Here is an 18,713-nt window from a genome sequence, read left to right as displayed (position 1 = left end):
TGTATGTCTGATGATCAAAGCAATAGTTTTAGTGGAAATGAATGAATACAACAAAAATCACAGCTATGGACTTACATTCCTGACACCCAAGTCATTGCCTGATTTCACTTCATTTATGTCTTCTATTGTTTGCTCACCCAAGGAAAATATGTGCAGGATACCTGTTTGCAATGCAAACAAGAATGTTTACAGGAGAATATAGATATTTGCTACACAATCAACAAATGTTTTCCTCAGAACATGAAGTAAAAAACTATTTAAGAAGCAGAAGTGATTTATGATTTTTGTGAATGTAAACCCTGTCCTTGACATCAGTCCAAGAATAGTTCAGCAAAGAAAAATAGCAGAAGTTGAGAACACGACACAGCAGTCTAACATGCTTTCACAAAGGCCATCATGCCAATAGTCAGTTAAGGGATCCCTTTCACATTCACTGATGGAAATAGTAGTCCTGATTTAGCAGCAGTTTCCAAGAACACCAAGGAGTTTCTTTCAGATTAGAGGATCAATGCAAAACTTGCCATGATACTCATCTCATCTGGATGGGGACAGTGCTTCAAACATGTAGAATAGAGTGAGTGATTTTTGTTATATTAACCTCCATATTGTTAGAGGTGATAGCGATATCACAAACACCAATGTAGTTACTTTTCACAGTTATCCCTTTCATGCATCACATTTCTTTTTAGAAGCATCATGACTGAGTTAAGAACACAAGATTGTGAAGTTAAAGGATTTTTTTATATCTGTGAAAGCTGCAAAGCCTGATCAATGGTACCAAGTTTCCAGTATTTCAACATTTATTTAGTAAATGAAAGCTTTTTATCATAATAAATTACTTGTTTTGGTAACATTAAATTGTCAAATTAATTCCATCACGTCTTATTAGTCTTGTTTGTCAGTAGCATTGGTTTCAAACTACTCAGACAGATGTTGGATGCTACATTACACACTGCCTTACAACAGTCTGTGGAGAGCTAGGTCATCTCCAAACTATCTTTCTTTAAGATTTCTCCACATACTTGTAAAGGAGCAAAGAGTACCAGTCCCAAAATTACTTATTCAGTGTTTGACTTTCTGCAATGTAAACAGTGTAAACAAAGGTACCAAAGGTTTACACTACAAGGTAACTCAGTCTGAGAGAGTGTAGCAAAGAAGATGATCATTAGGTCTTTGCAAGGGAACCACAGAAATGCAGTAGCCAGGCAAGTTTGCTCAAGTTTTGAATTTGAAAAGCTAACTAACAAAATGTGCCATCTTCTATAACAAAAAAAGATTTCAAATAAATAAAATTGAGAGAAATTATTTATGCATGTTTCCTTTATTCATCAGCGGTCATGTTAAAGATCATTTCAGCACATCTAGTCCTTTTAATAATTCATATGTTTATATAGTTATATATATAGATATATCACTCCTTATAACTACCTGAAAGGAGGCTGTAGTGAGGTGGGGGTCAATGTCTTCTCCCATGTAACAAGCATCCAGATGAGAGAAAATGGACTCAAGTTGTGTCAGGGGAGGTTTATATTAGATATAAGGAAAAATTTCTTTCCTGAAAGGGAAAAAAAGGCAGCATTGAAAGGCCTGAAAAGGCAGTATTGGAATAGGCTGCCCAGGGAAGAGGAGGAATCACCAGTCCTGGAAGTGTTCAAAAGCGACATGGATGTGGCATTTGAGGACATGGTTTGGTGGTGAACAAAATGGTGTTAAGTTAATGATTGGACTCAATGATATTAGAGGTCTTTTTATACCTTAATGATTCTATGATTCAAGTATTTTATAAAATTATTTTATAAGAATATTTTATATAAAACATATCTATTATAAAATATGCTTTAGAAGAAATTGAAAGATAAATAAATTATTGGTGTCAGTTATATTACAAATACACCTGTGCTCTCTAAGCATTAATACACTTAACTTTGTTTCCAGAACTATTTCGTTCATCTACATTTAAGTATTTTAGTGGATTTAGATGCCAATTATTTTCTGGGTATCTTAATAATAGTTTGTTCACCATTGTTCACTTTTACTACCTTTTTCACTCTTACAGCTCAAATTTTGTTTTATGTTGTTACGGATGTCATTAGACATTGTGCCTTTCTAGAGGAAAGAAAAAAAGTCCAGTCCTCTTAATTCTCTGCATCAATATTGTACACCCTTGGAAAATTATTAGCATATACAAAGCTAATTAATACAATAGAAATATTACTACAAAAAAACACGGTAGGAAGATTCTTTAAAATTTAGTGGAAAATCATCTTCCTTTTACAGTATATAACATGTATTTTAACACTGTGCCTTGGGAGCTAACTAAATGCACTGTGCATGCCTACTGTGAATAAAATGAGCATTAAGATCAAACAACTACCTGGAAGCTGTAAGATCTTGAAATAGAGCAGAGAGCAATCCTGTAGTGTGAAGGGATGAAAGTCTTTGTGACTACAATCTGTGATATAAGAGTACACATTTTGTGGTCTACAAAGAAAATAAAAAGGTTAAAGCTATTAATCTTGTAGACTGGCAAAGCTACCAGTCTAAGCAACAAATCCACTCTCATGCTGTATTTTTTTAGAAGCAATGTTTCCTCTGAACTCCACTGACCTGGAGCAAATATAACGCAGGAACTGCTGGTTAGGTTGACCACCCGGCTCCTTTCTGTTGTGATATTGCCAATAAAACTTAAAGACAAGCACTTGGGTTTAAAGGCCTTCAAACACAACATTATTAAATGGAACGTAAACAAGGTCAGCAGATTCTTGCTGGTCCTTGAAATTATGTTTGAGCTGTAACAAAGGCCAGGAAGATGCCTTGAGCACAGACCCCATTAATTGGACTCACAGAATGTGTCCATAAGGTAGAACTGCTCCCTGAGGCCAATGGGTACAACAGAGTTCCTATCCACACAGTTACATTCCCAGTCCCCCTCCCCTCAGGATGGGCATGACAAATTGTCCATTTGGCATGACAAACTGTGCCAAAGCCTTGGTTGGAAAATCATAATTTCACAGGGTTGACATTGTGATAGGGGCTGGTTGACACCAGAAGAGCACATAGGATAAGGGCTAGAGCTCAGATCTGTACTTTGGCCCTCTTCAGTGTATCAACTAAAACATTTACAATGTTGGAAGATAGTATATATTACTGTAATGGAGCACCAGCCCTTTAGCCCACAGACTCCAGATCAAAATATTTCTAGCAATTTGATCTTGTAACAGACCTTATTTTCTATAATATTTTTAATGGTATGAAAGGGAAAGAGATTCATATCTTTAAAATCTTTTTTTTTCCAAGAGTTTAAAAAAGATCCTTTGTTCTAAGAAGCTTCTTAAAAACATCAACTTAGTTCATACCTATAACTTCAATCAAAAAAGTGCCTGGAAACAAGTACTAAAATATAGATGAGATTTAGTGATGTTTATTAACTCAGTGCTTGAAAGAGACACATGTAGTCCTGGGAGTGCTGATGCACACACTATGACTGCAGAGAGTGAAGGAAACAGCATGGACCAGAAATAGGACAGCTGGCAAGGGATGCTCTATAGTGCTAAAGGTAGTCAGCAGGCCATGCCAAGGAAAGAGACATTTCCAAAACTCAGTCTATTACTGTATTTGGAACCTTCTAACAATGTCATTCATGATGCAATTCATAGCTTACTAGTGCTTTTACACCTTAAGTGAAATTCGAGTTCCCTGTAATGCCCACACATTTTGTGTCATTACAACTACCACTACGCAAATATACAGCTCAGAGGTTATGGACTGCACTCTGGAATCTGAGCTCACAACAACCATCAGCCTCTCAAGGTTGCCTCATCCAAATTCACTATTTTTAGGTTAGTGCAAGGCAGAGAAGTTATCAGGGCAAAGGAGCACAACATGACATAGGTAACACTAAAGAACTTCTCAGGCAGGACACCAGGGATTTCTCTTCACCCTCATCCCTGAAATGACTCAAGAGTATTCAGGCTGCAATAGTCAATCAACATCTTCTCTTTCTTACCTTCCAACCTTGAGTCTAACCTTCCTGTCCATCCTGGTGCTGGCTGGGTTACAACCTCTCCATCTGCCCAGGGCCCTTATGTACCTTACAGGAACCACTCAGGTTCCCACACATAGAGGGACTGCAGTTATGGATGTATCCACTAAAACCATATTGTCTATACCATCTACTATGCAACAAAATTCATCTCCATCCTTTAATTCTCCACCATGTGCAAATACATTGTATGTCATATCTGGGAATAGCAAAAGGAATTTATGCTACTTTTATGCACCTTTTCTGCTTTTCTGTAGTTACTGCCTCTTATCCTCTTTTTCTCGACCTCTCATTTTCTTGATGACAAGCCAGTGCACCTCGTCATTCAAAAAGGAAAATCTTCAGGTCAAGAAATCAGTGTTCGTGAACTGCTACATATCAGATTTCTTAGCTGTTTGGTAAAAGTAAGAATTATCCTGGTCAGGTAGCAATGGAGTAAATCAGCACATATTTTGGGATTCACAGGAAAGGGCACTGTCTCACTGAATGGCTACAGCTATTACTGGTAATTGTTTTTCAAGAACTCTCATATTAACATTGTACCATGGCAAGCAACCTAACAACCTCTCAGGATGATCAGTCCAACAATAAAAAGATACATAAAACAAATTTGCCAAAATGCAGTCGTGCATGTCCTGAAATGAAGTATCAATCTATAGAATTGCTCTGAAAGGAGATAACTGACTAATGTCCTTGACACTGAGTTTCTAGTGCTCCTAGAGCTCCAGAAGAGCCTATCACAAATGTCTTCTTTATGAAGGTCAACTGCACTATAGTGCATTTATGACCAGTCATTTTCTGTGTAGTTTCCAGATAAGCATTTGAACAGACCAGGCGTTTTTTCCTCAATTGGCTATTCTCAGCTAAAAAATTGTTTCAGAGATCCTGAGCAATAACATAGCCCTTGGGAGAAAGCCTTTCTGCATTAGCCATGTGACTGACACCATGAATGATTATATCCAAGCATCAAATTTAATGAGATTTCTACAAAAATGAGTGACATCTGCATAGCACTCATGTCCTGGCTAGCTGTCACACATTTGTCATCACTGAGGCCTTTGTCCTTTATTAATCCACTTTCAAGAATGCCTGCTGTTGGAAATGGAAATGTTTTTTAGCAGTCGCTCTGCAGACTATGTTAGAGCACACATCTCCGAAAGCATAATGACACATTGTCATGCCTAGGAATGCATTTCAAAGGTTTAAATATGAGAGAACTGTGACAACAAAATATATTGAGAATTTATCAGGCAATGTCTGCATAAATATATTTTACATCCTTTAATATAAGCAAGATTCTTGCTCTTTTGCTATAATGCAGTGGCTAGAAACTCTTTAACAACATTCAGAGTGCATGGGAGAAATATTGTTGTAGAGGAAAAGTACTAAAATATTTCTCTTTAATTTTGTTTGTGCTTGGAACCATGATATAATTCTGGGCCTAGGGCTCCAACCCAGTAAAAGCATATGATTGTATCAAAACCCCAGCTTTCCTCTAAATTTTCCCTCATGGCTACAAATAAAAATTTCACTAATATTTCCCTACATCAACAGATAGCCTGAAGCAGTAGAGGATGGAGATTGAAGAATCACCCTATTTTATTAAATTAGCCCCAGGACTTTCTATCGAGACAAAGGTCTGACCTGGTTCTTCCCATCAAAGAACAGCAAACACTTGGCAGGAAGGCAGGAGTGCAGAGGACATATCTTTCCGCCATGTTTTCCCCCAGGAAGAAAAGAACTTTCCACAACAAGTGAAGATGGGACTCCAGAAGGCCAAGAGTTGCAAGGTGTCCAGGGAGTGGCTCCATCTTATTCCAGTCACGTTTGCAACTCAATGAAAGACATTGAGTCAGACCTGGTGAGTGAGGAGAGCAAGGGAATAGGAGAGTCTCTCAGCACTGAAGCTGCTCACTGCCCATGGAAGTGGAAGACACTGTTCTTCCTATGGCCCAGAGCCATACCCTGGGCTCCTGTGAAGAAGACTGTGGTGCACTGTAGAGACAATATTCTTCCATCATACATCCATAGTACTAAACTTTACTGAATTGAATATCTCGAATTTCAAACATTTATTTCTCTTTTGTTGTTATTATTTCTAAATGTCATATTTCCAACACTTTAATGTCAATTAATTGCTTGTTGATCATCGCCAAGCAAATAGAGGCAAGTGAATAGTGCAAATTGCTTTCTCATTTATAGGATTCAATGTCTCTTTCACTCTGAAGATATTGAGCCCAACAATTGAAGAACTCTGATCCTACTGCTGTTATAGTTCATGTAAACATGCTTTTGTTGAAGGCATATCAGAGGAAACATAAAGCTGTTTGCAGCTGCAAACGACAGGAAATCATAAAAATATTTCAGTTAATGGGTTTTTTTTAGCCTTTGATGTTCAGATAAATTTGTTTCTACTCATGGACTGAGGAATCTAGCCAGCAAAAGATTTGATTGCATGAAATAGCACTAAAATATAATAATGCCGAGCTCCGTAGTGCAGAAATCCTGGCTGCAACTTCCACTTCAAATGGAGGCACCAGTGTTTGCCATCCTGATCTGCAGGTGCTGAGCTCTAACAGTTCAGCAAGTGGGACCATACAGCTCATGTCACAGCTCACGGGAATGGAGATATTCAAAGGTCTCACTCCAGTACACCTGGAGTGATATGATACATAAAAACAGCATTGGGCTCCCTCAAAGTGTAGAAGCAATGACTTTCTATTAATGAAGTTTTGTTTCTATCACCACCCTTCCTGCAGTTCCCTTTTGGGAGAATGTGTCCATTACTGCATTTATGATTTCACAGTCCTCCACCTGTGTAAGAGCAGAAGCAAAACATCAGCCTTCAACAACAAGAGGATGGAAAGAACCAGAAGCCCCTTACATGCCAAAAAAAATCCAGATTTTTCATAAATAATTATAGCTATTAATAATATGAATATTTTACAGAAGTATTAAGTCCTATCCTTCAGGACTTATATGAGATTTTAAGTATAAGAAACCACAAGAGAGCTGTTTGTTTTGCATTTATCCATGACAGAGACTCACATTTTCCCATAAACATCTGGTTAAAAACAACTGTGGAAGAGGATCTTGAACCAGGAAAAACTCACCTCCAATTTAGTTTGGAAAGTGCAAATGGACTATGTTTTCAAAGACCGGTAATATCAGTTATCAAGTGGAATTAAATAAGAATATTATGGATGGGATTGGGATGTTATAGCCACAATTTTTTTTGCAAAGTCATTTTTGTTGCCAGAGACCTCACTTATTGCAGCAGTCACACAACCTATACCAATGGTGATTAGCATATTCTCATTTGGTGCAGCTAAGTGGAATAAATAATCCTTTAATTTTCAAAGTAAGAAGTCACGGAGGGGTTTTTGTCTGTTTTTAATGGTCCCATAGTAATTTTCAGCTTTCAAAATATTTGGGCTTGGGTTTTTATTTCGTTTTTAATAGTTTTTAATCAAACAGTTAATGGACCTCCAGTATGTTAGTAATCCAGTCAGCTTCCCTGAACGAGTGAATTTGAGAAAAAGGATGAATGCTGTATTTTTTAGTCAGTTATTAGTAATATTATTGTCTTCATAAAGCACATGCACTTGTGCTTCATTTTGCTTACTATCTGTCTTTCCTGTTGACAAGTCCCACACAAAGAGAAGACATGATTGTGACTCTTCAGTCTAGCATGGATGCTTCCTAAAGTTGCTCTTTTTTTCCTCTAATTTTAGGTGCAGAATAATTATTACGGAGTTTTTACGGTGTTTTTTAATCTGTGTCTATTTCTAGTTCTTCTGCTGTCACTCTGTCAAGTTAATTGACGTTCACCCATGCAGCATTTAAAGAATAGCAACAATTGCAATTTGCTATCAGAAATTGTAGAAATGAGGTATCTCCATGATGTAGCACTGTGCATTGTAACTCTTGTATTTCATGGACATCGAATTCCACTGGGTCCCCACAGAGTGCATCTCCTGTATTATTGCTTCTCGTCCACGATGATGGTGAAGTCTGTTTGATTATTCCGCTTTGTTTCTAGGTCCTCCTGGTCCCCCAGGGGTTGTAATAGTGGAGGAAATTACAGACACCACAGCAACACTCTCCTGGAGTCCTGGGGCAGACAATCACAGCCCTATCTCACTCTACAATCTACAAGCACGCAGTCCATTTTCTCTTGGCTGGCAGACCGTAAGAACAGGTGAGAGAAAGTTTAAAACAGCACAAGTAGACTGTTCTAAACTCCTGAACATCACAATAATAACCACTGTCAACTACAGAAACAGATACTCATAAGAGAACAGTGACAAATTAAGAGCACTGATTTTTTGGTTTCTTTCCTTCTTTTCATTCCTTTTGTGTTACTTAGCAACAGCTCTGAAAGGACAGCATGAAGACACTTGCCATGATGCGTCTGTGAATAAGCAGAAAGCTTTCCCCTAAACTCTTCAATCTGTGTCTTTTCAGGAGTCCTACAGCGCCAAAAACCTCACTGAGATTTCTGACGTATTAGATCCTTGATGTCAATCATTTCTAATGACCATGTTGTATCACGAAGTCCACTTACTATTGAGATCCTGCATGTGAGCTTCAGATTTCTGATTGACTTTCACATTTCTTTACTCTCTACAGTTCCAGATCTGATCAGTGGTGACATGGAGTCTGCTATGGCTGTGGAACTGAACCCTTGGGTGGAGTACGAGTTCAGAGTAGTAGCAATGAATAAAATTGGGACTGGAGACCCAAGTGCACCCTCACGAGTGATCAGAACAAATGAAGCAGGTAAGGAAAAGATAAACAGGTTATTTTTACATCACTATCAGAAACAAGGACCACTTTAATATAATAATAGATCTAATCTCTTCTTGCTGGTATACACCTCTGTGTTCAGTCATCACTGTTCCAGGGTGATATTATTTGTAATGGGGATACAGTTTGGTTTAATTACAAGAATATTTTTTAATTTACAGAAATTTCAAATAAAACCATTCCCTGCAGTCTAATTCTGCCTTAGTTTTCATCTTCCACTTAAGCTATTGCTACCTTCTCTCTGATAGATTTCCTGTGCTCTTCAGTTTGAGGCTGCTTGTCAGTGTCTTCAAACAACTGCTCCCAAGCTGCCTCTTCCCCCATTATTTTCATAACTTCTCTTATTGAAGGTAGCATAGAATTTTTTAAGCAAGAGAGGAAAGCCATGAAAAGCTGCTTAATTTGAAATACCTTTTGTTCTAAGTGGTTATTTGTCATTCACACCATGAACAGTTATTACATTTAAATAAATTTCATTATATTTCTAACTAGGATGGTGCCATGGGAGACCAGAAAAAACCCCACTTTATATCCTATTTGGGTCTCTTGAAAATTACAATGGTCTCATAAGGTTTGGAATCATTGACAGTAACTTGGGCAGAATAAAGGGAGATAAGAACTGGGAATCTGAGAAAAATCCCTAGGCAGCTAGAAAGACATGTTTTAACAGGCAGAAAGAGATAGAGATAGGATTTGGGCAAAGCCTCAGAAGAGAACTCCATGTCAGAACAATTTCAGATCATTCTTCATTCTGCTTCATTATTTAGGAGGCCTAGATAGATTTTTTTTTTTGTTTTGATGTTTCTTCAGCTGAATAATTTTTAAGTAACTTATTGGTTTTACAGAATAGAAGAGAGCCAAATTCAAAGATTCACTTGAATTTGAAAGCATAACTGATTGCCTGGTTATAAATATTGTGGACAAATACAACAATTGTGTTGCACACAGACTTCTCATTAAGGGGAATTATAAGAATTATGAAAATTACAATGCCTTTCTCATTCAGAAAGAAATTCTTACCTTCTATAAGATAAGAATAATATATATATATAATCTATATATATCTATAAAATATGTTAATCTTATGCTTCAGCTCCATAATTTGCCACTGTGTCTATGCCATCCATAAACATTCATGGAAAAATGTTCAGGCTGATTTTCTTAGACAGAACCAGAGAATCAACTGAATAATTGGGGCTGAAGGGGGTTTTGGAGGTCTCTGCTCCAGCCTTCTGCTCAAATCTGGATAAATTGTCTTCAGAGCAAGCTGCTCAGAGTTTTGGCCAGTTGAGTCTTCAAAACCTACAAGGATAGAGATTACACATCCTCCCTGGGCAACCTGTGCCAGCAGTTAACTAATCTCATTGTGATTTTTTTTTTCAATATATACAGTCAGAACTCTTCCAGTCTCAGTTTATGAGCACTGTCTCTTGCCCTTCCACCCTGCACCACTATGAAGACCTCATCTCTGTCTCCTCAGTGACCTTCCTGCAGGCACTGAGAGCTGCTGTTAGGTCACCTCAAGCCATCTCTGCTCCAGGTTGAACAAACCCAGCTCCCCCAGACTCTCCTCACAAACCAAGTGCTCCAGCCCCAACATCCCCATGGCCTCCCTGAACTAGTTGATCAATATCTGTCTCATTGTGGCACCCGAAATAGGATGCTCTATTTCAGATGAAGTCTAACAAACCTATTTTCAGTTATAATAAGACATATTTTTTTTTTCTGCTTTAAATGATTGTATAGTTGCTAGTTGATATTAAATCTCACTGTGCAACCACAGAACTGCACTGGAGTGATTTGTTTCTCATTCTTGCATGGTGAAGGATGCTTCCTTTCCAACTCTCCCCCTCATCTTCTTCAAACTCCCCACAGCGTAGAACTTGATACCCTTATAACAAAAGCTTCAGATGCTCCGTATTTTGTTCCATTAAGAAAAGGAGGAAACGAAAATGAAATAAAAAACACAAGCTACTTTGATCTCAATTTTTAAAAAAATACCCCTTATTTTGCCACCATTTTTCTTTTCTTGATTTTCATTGGTAGTTCAAATTCTGCTGGACTGTAATGTTTGAAAAATTTACGTATTTATTCAGATGATATATATTAAAGAGGACAAAAACATTCTGGAGGAAGTTTATCCTATAATAGGTTGAACCCCTGGGATTATGCTCTTTCAAATTGAGGAAATTTTTCCCTGTTTTTGAAAGGATGGTTCACTATTTTAATCAACCCAATGCATTTAAACTGTGGGCTAATGTTTTTTTGACAAGTTTGAAAATACTCAATTTCATCTAGCTGTCATGTTTGTAGGTTCCTTCTTCTTTTACAGTGTTTACGAAACAAAGCCTGTATTTGCTAAAGCATATTCTTACAACACAAGTGAAAGTCTTCTTCATGCACGTCCATTTTCACTATTCATTTGGACAATCATTGCTACTTTACCTCTGTAAAAAGGAATTGATAAATCATGATACTGATCAGTAAAAAACAAAATTGTGGGAAAGACAAAGCATGAAGTGTACAATGTATTTTCATCTAGTGCTTGGTGTTAGTTTCTGGGTAACATTCCACTGTTTTTGCCACACGAAAGAACAGATTCCTTAACTCAAGTAGCAATGATCTGTACTCCAGCTCATGGGGTTCCTTCTGATAAACAGCACTGGAGGTGATAATAATGCAAGTCTTCTTGAATAATAAATTAGTAACATATTAATTCAAATAGGAAAAAGGCTATACTAGATGTTCACTTGCACTTTCATGTTCCCAGTTGGGAACACCTTCTTTTGCTACCAGAATTACAGCTTTGCAAATATCACAGTAGAAAAGAGTGTTTTGTAGCATGGCACTGAAATCCAGATAGCTGCCAGTAAAACAACTGAACAGCTTTGAGAGAAATTGAAGATTAATTTATCTAGTGTGCCTGCTTAATAAGGCATAGCATAGCATAAACCTGTTGCTGTCATCTCAGTTTTGAAAGACCTTTCTTTAAGAAATGGTTTGGGGGTTTGGAGTGGGGTAGGAAATAGAAAAGATAGATGCAGCCTCTGCTTTTTATTCTATAGAGGAAGTGAGGAGATAGAATAAGAAATAATTTTCCAAATCATTAGAATCTTCATAGAGTTGTAAAGTTGGAACAATAACACAATGGACTCTGCTTTAAACAAAGAACTAACTAAATAAAAAAAGCCCTAACTGTTACACATATAATTCTTTGAAAAATGGCATGCTGCTTATAATTTGTATAGCAGTCTTGAAATGTCAGAGGCTTCATGATCTGCTTCATTCAGGCAACCACTTTTTCATGTCCAGGTATTCCTGAAGTCCCAAGCCTCTTACATCTAATTTCTGAAATGCTTTTCACTGATTTTGTGAATTATTACCCTTGGTATAGTTTTCAGATGCTAAAGAGAGAGGAAACTAATGATAGTTTTCATTGGGTTGCAACAGATTACATATGGTTTTTCAAAGTAGCACCTTATTGCCTATCTTAGTGAACCCAGTGACCCATTATTTTTCGGAATCTCTCTATTACTAATTTTTTTTTTACCTGAAATCTTCAAGGGAAACTATTAACATGTCTATTAGCATGATTTCCACTTCTATCACCATAGTTCTCAATTGTTAAAGGGCATGTATGTTAAAGGAAATAAGATTTCAGAAAGACAGAGTAACCTGGATATTTACAGTGATGGTAGATGTGGCCCACAAGTATAAACAGGCAGGTTGCCCCTGCACTAGGTGGAAATGCAGAAATATCCATCTCCCAGCTGAGAAACTGTGACTCCCGTTCAGGTAAGAGTTGAGACTCACCAGGCTGAATGTGGCTGCCCAGACAATCCACAGAGATAGATGCGTGATTCTGCTTCCATTATCTCATATTTAAATAGAAATTTGCAGCCGTAATTTAATGATACAAGCAAATTTGACTAGAGACTAAAGTCTTCATCTATCCCCACACCTCACCTATTTTATCACTTCTTCCCCAAGATAGTAACAACATCTTATATTAGTCCATTATCCAAAAATACCTACGGAAATAATACTTCGGATGGTGTAAAGAAATCAGCAGAATAATAAACAGGTTTCCACTTGCTTTAATTTTTTAATTAAACTCTAATCTTGTCACTTAGTTCGTATTTAGTTAACATAATTGCTTTTCATAGCTACTTTCATTGGAATGGATAATATTGCAATTTTCTGGCACATCTAACTTACAGTCAGCTGCTACATCTCTTTCAGTTCTAGGTTTGATACATATTTTACAGGTCCACAAGGTGCAAAGAGCCAATAATACGAATTTAAACATGTCTAGCATTCCACTAAGACAGTCAGGGCACTTCAAGCCGGGGGGCAAAACATCAATTACATTATCTATTCATAGGGAAACATGGGGAGAGAGAAAATTGAGTAGAATCAAAGTTTAACCTGCTAATCATGCATGCAAACTTGATTTTATGAGGTAACAATGTATTGTACTCTATTAGTAGCAGATTGTATACAGGCTTTATTTTTAATAAGTCCTTATTTTCCATTAAGTTGCCCTTATTTTCAGCTCGAATTTCTTCCTAGCGTAACAAGAAATGGCTCTGTCTCAGGAAAAAATGTTACCTAGTTTAGACTGCTTTATTTTTGGGTTTTTTTTATTGTTGGGGGTGCTGCTTTATTTGTCATTTGTATAAAAGAAATTTCAGCTTTTCCCATTATCATAATAATTTTTGCACAGGAAAAAGATTGATAACCTGCTGTATTTGTGACATTTGCAGATGATGGCATGGGCTCCTAAAGCCTTTTTAGAAAACATGGGTTTCCATGGAGAAAAACAAAAGAGAAAGTGGACTGTAATTATTGACTGCATTGACTACAGGCTACTCAAACATTGGAATGCAGGCTCAAATGAATATTGGCAAAGAATCCCAATGTGTGTGCTACTTCGAGATGTACCAGAAAAGCTAATGCGTTGGTTCTCTGGAATACATGTATGCCACAGCATTTGAGATTTCCATTCTATATGTGGAGATTTAGAGACTAATCAGGATGAGTCCTGCAACCACCTCTGGCCCTCTTGTCAGTAAATAGAATTTAATTCTATCTCCTACATAATTACAAATATAAATAATACAGAAAAAATGAGAACAACATTTCAGATCCTGATACCAGTTGGGTCATCCTTGTTTTCCATTAGTTGAATATGTGTGTTGTCCATTTCTGAAATGCTGGCAAGTTTTACATTTCATTCCTGAACAGATGAGATGTGAATTGTTTTTCTGGGAGGGTAAGAACTTCAGGGCTGGTCTTTCACACAGTGAAAGGGTTTTCACTTAACTCCCTCTGTTTCCTGGATGTCTACTGCAGGAGATATATATAGATACACGTATACATACATACATATAGAGAGAGAATAGAAACAACTGAGAAGAAAAAAAATGCCAAATGTGTAATAGCTTTGATCCTCACATTAAGAAATTCTGCCAAGCTGGTGACAAACCCACTCTTCCCCGCCCATACCTTTTCCACAGTTAAGTGTTGCTTTTCAAACTACATCTGTATCTTAATATATAAAGACATTTAAAAGAAATAAATAACTAGAACTCTACCTGGAGCAAAGTTACAGGTCCTTTCTTAAGGACTGAAGGGAAGTTTATTAATTTATCTCCCAAAAAATGTAGCAATATTCACATTTTGCTTCATTTTTCTTTATTTGACAAATGTTTCAGAATTTATACAAAAAATATCCATGCAGAAATTATCTTAAAGAATATGGGATTCAAGCAGAGTACGAAAGACCTTGTAAATAAAGTAGTGAATTGGGATTTTGGAAATCTGGACTCAATTGCTTATGAGAAAATTGTAAATTTGGGCAGCTCAGATTAGCATCTCCTACTCTAAAAACAGGACATTAGTAATACTCTTACTTCTCTTTGTGTTCCCTAAATCCTACCTGTTCCCTATTAAAGTACAGGGACTAAATGTAACTACAAGTTTCTACTGCAGTAATGCAATCAGTTATACTCAATTATAATAAAATATAATTTTGGCTGGTAAATCTCTGTCAACTCAAACCTAAATACTCTCATTTGTCTTTCCTGTTTTAATTATTCTATTCTTAAATAAAACTGAAGCAAAATACAAACTTTACATATTTTGAAAACCAAATGGCAATGCTTCATTTGTTATATCAAAATCAAATATTTAATAATTTTCAGTATTTCATCCAAAAGTGAATACCAAAAATCTTTGAATCAGTTCATCTTTAAACTCCACCATCTTCATTAAAAAAAAAAAAAAACAAAACACAAAAAAACCAACAGAAAATCCATCCGCCATGCAGATTGAAGAGAGCAGAATTTTAAAACTGATTTAACCCTAATTTTATCTCCCTAAAGCACAGAGTAGTTTTGAAAATTTTGGACACAGTGAAGGTCTGGAATGAAAGTGAACATCTACTCCACATGTTTGTGGTTTCATAGCTGTGGTATTGCCCTGCACTTCAAGAGCTTCCCCAAACTTTACGTTTAAATATAGGTTTAAAATATGCAGGTGACACTGTCAGCATTTTTCAGCACTTTATAACCACTGCTGCTATACAAAAATTCCTCAGCAACAACAGTTCTGTGCATACATTTTGTTCTAAATTAAAAATCACAGCTTTTCATCCATATTTAGCTTGTAATAAGATAATATAATGGCCAGTCTTTGCGAACGAAGATCTGGGGAAAGGTCTTTTACCTTTCCAGCCTGCGCAATGGATTTTTTAGGTGAGACACAGCATGCGCTGAACTGAGCCCACCCTTTAATCCTAAGGTTCATCTGCCGGGGCCAAGCAAGCTTGGACAATGGCAGTGAGGTCCTCAGGACGTAGGTTTGTTTAGAGTGACCTTCTCATAGATGGATGGCCTCACAGGGCTAATGGGCTCCATCTGCCCAGGGGACTGGGATTCGAACCTGGGTCGCAGAGGTGAGAGTCCCGCATGCTAGCCACTAGGCCACCAGGGGTCCCCCTGTAATAAGATACACGTGAATTATTAAACAATTGTCCATGGCTTCATGTATAAGCTTTACCTTTCCATATCACCTTTTCTTCATTTATATGTGAAGTATCCTGTCAAATGCTTCATAGGACTGCTGAGGACTACATTGTCCATGCCTGCTCTTATGGAAAATGTTAATGATTTTTTTGTTTGTTTTAGAAGAGATAAGTTTAATTTCGCTTTCATTTTCACCATATCACAGTAATTCCATGAAAATGGAAAAGAGTAAGAAACAAATCCTGCTGTTTGTTCAAACAAATCAAACTCCTGTCAAAGTCATTTAAAGATTTTTTTTTTCATTAAGTGGAGGTTGCAACATCAACTTGTACTGGCATCCAGCCATTATTTACTGTGAGCTGCAGCTAGTCACCATGTCTTTCAGAACACGGCTTTTAGTACTATTTGTTGTTCACATTACCAGAATGATGGAGAGACCTGCCTTTTAACTTCTGACCTTAGCAGTGGCTGAAGAAAGAAAAAGAAAAGAAAAGCTGACCTGATCCCAAAGAACTTACAGTCAAAGGATAAAACAGGAGACAAGTGAAAATAGGCAGTTGACAAAGGGGCTAATAAGAAGGCGTTGATCAGAATCATAGACATGACAACCAATCCAAGCACGGTCACATTTTATGACCCTGAGGACCATTTTTAAGCCAAGGAATAATTCAATTTCCAGTAGGTGACATTCTTTCATCTTGCTGTTAAATGAGATACATTAACACAGCAAAGAACTCTTTGCTACTAGTTGGGGTGTATGTATTCAGAAGAAACAATACTGAACTTCTCAGCTTTGATAAACCCTAAAGAAAAGAGGTCCTAATGTCCTTGTTCCCCAGGCACATGTATCCAGTGTCCAGGAGCCAAGTTGAGACTTCATACTTGTATATTTGGTGCAAGTGCATATCCATGAGTGTCACTGCTGAGAATTAACAACATGAAAGATTGGAAAGCCATTAATTACATGGCAATAAACCTAGGCCATGTGTGAGTAAATTCAAATATAACACTGATATAAAGGTGATGCTGCTGAAAGGTTAGCTGATATATAACCTTGCTGCCTGGCAAAAAAAGGGGGGTTTTAATAGTTTTCTTCATTTAATAGTTAGTCATTTCAAAGTGTCCCCCTCTAACTGTGTATGCTCTGCTTTTCCTCAGTGCAGAGGAAATTTATTCTTTTGACACACTTATTCTTTTAATGGTTATTCATTTGAAAGAGTTTCACCGTGTGAATGTACATTTTAGTTTCGTGCTAAAGAAATTCATCGTTTTGAGAGTTTTATTCTTTTAATATTTATTAGTTTAAATAGGGCTGCAGTCTGCAAAGCTGTTAACAAGAAAATTCTGGAAAGAATAACTCCATCATGCTGGATAATTCAAAAGAGTACAGCATACTCTCCTACCTCTAATGTGGCACCTACATGAGAACTTCATTTGTCTTTATAACTTATCCAAAAGTACCTTAAAAAAAAAAAGAAAAATGGATGCTAAAAAATGTTTAAATATGCCCCATTAAAGATGGCACCATAATTTTTGCATGTTAATTAACTGGAAGATGATTCTTCATCTGCATTTTTTCATGGTAGAACATTCATCCCAATGTTGCACACTGACTGATCATATTATTTTTTTCCTTTTCTTTTTTTTTAATTTAATCCAGAGGGCAATTCCATTTCTGAAAGAAAAACTTCATTATCTTTTTGACATACAAAGATTAGTACTTAATTTAAACACATTGATGTCTCCAGTCAGTAGAATCTCCCCACTCTTTAGAAAGTTATCTGCAGATGAGCTGAGCATCCCTGAAGTTCTGCACTACTGGAGAAGGAGCCTGGACTGCGAGCTCAGCCTGATTATCTGGTTTCCCACTAGCTAAACTGCAAAGCAATTTAATCATCTGATTATACAGAAATCAAGAGCTTTCAGCAGACAGTGATTATGAAACACATCATTTAGCATGTGTGAAAGGGGAAGGGGGGGAAGGAAGGAAGGAAGGACGGGAGGAAGGGAGGAAGGAAGGAAGGAAGGAAGGAAGGAATAAGTTAAGGGCACCATGTTTGCCAGATGAACACAGTTTTACTGGAGAGAAACACATTAGAAATCTCTCCTATTGGTCTATTAAGAACCACAGATAAAAGGGCTCTTACCTCATTTCCAGTGATATAAATCAGAAAAAAATAATACACTTTGTAGGTTTGCATCATTTCTGAGGAAATACAGAATTGGGCTTACGTTCTTTAAAGGGAAGTTCAGGGTTCAAAAAGTGACTACAAAAAGGAATTCTGAAGTTTTATGTGAACTTACAAAAACTAGTAAAAACTACGCTGTCATTGAATTTAAGCTGTTAATTACCAACACAGGACTGTATACATTTATTTAAATGTATTTTTCTTTGTATAGTTCAAAGGCAAGTGCTACCATGCTACTCAACAGATGAACTAAACAACAACATGCAACGAGGCCTAAACAGTTAATGCCTCACAGCACATTTCTACCAATGACTTGTGTACTGCTGTGAGGAAGAAAATGTTGCCCGTAAACAAAGACACAAACCAACAGAGTGTCGGTTTATGCGGTGCTTTATTCGGGGCCCCGGGAACCTGAGGACTCACGTCCCAAGTCAGGATTCCGAAGACCCTCATTTTCAGTTCAGTTTTTATACACAAACAAGTTTACATTTGGTTTCCACGGCAAAATTAGTTCGTGCCAGAGCAGTTTCATTCAGTTACATACAGGCTCATGCTGCTAACAATTGACAATCAACTATTCTAATCATAAATCTACTCGAGCTGTCTTATCCCTAGTAACTGTTTAACAGACCCTCACCACATCCA

General features: G+C 37.1%; 1 protein-coding gene across 5 annotated transcripts in view; it reads left to right on the top strand.

The window, feature by feature from the left end:
- Positions 1–18,713, top strand: part of CNTN5 (contactin 5) — a 634,097-nt gene that overhangs the window by 584,390 nt on the left and 30,994 nt on the right. For all 5 annotated transcript variants that reach the window (XM_027677364.1, XM_027677365.1, XM_027677367.1 and 2 more), the window contains 2 exons: positions 8,085–8,243; positions 8,675–8,824. In XM_027677364.1, coding sequence (XP_027533165.1) covers positions 8,085–8,243; positions 8,675–8,824 — 309 coding nt within the window. The remainder of the gene's footprint in view (positions 1–8,084; positions 8,244–8,674; positions 8,825–18,713) is intronic.

The sequence above is a fragment of the Neopelma chrysocephalum genome, unplaced genomic scaffold (genome assembly GCF_003984885.1).
Source record: "Neopelma chrysocephalum unplaced genomic scaffold, ASM398488v2 Primary Assembly neopelma1_43, whole genome shotgun sequence".
NCBI classification, from domain to species: domain Eukaryota; kingdom Metazoa; phylum Chordata; class Aves; order Passeriformes; family Pipridae; genus Neopelma; species Neopelma chrysocephalum.
The sequence above is the reverse complement of the archived record's forward strand: the minus strand, read 5'-3'. Positions and strand labels throughout refer to the sequence as shown.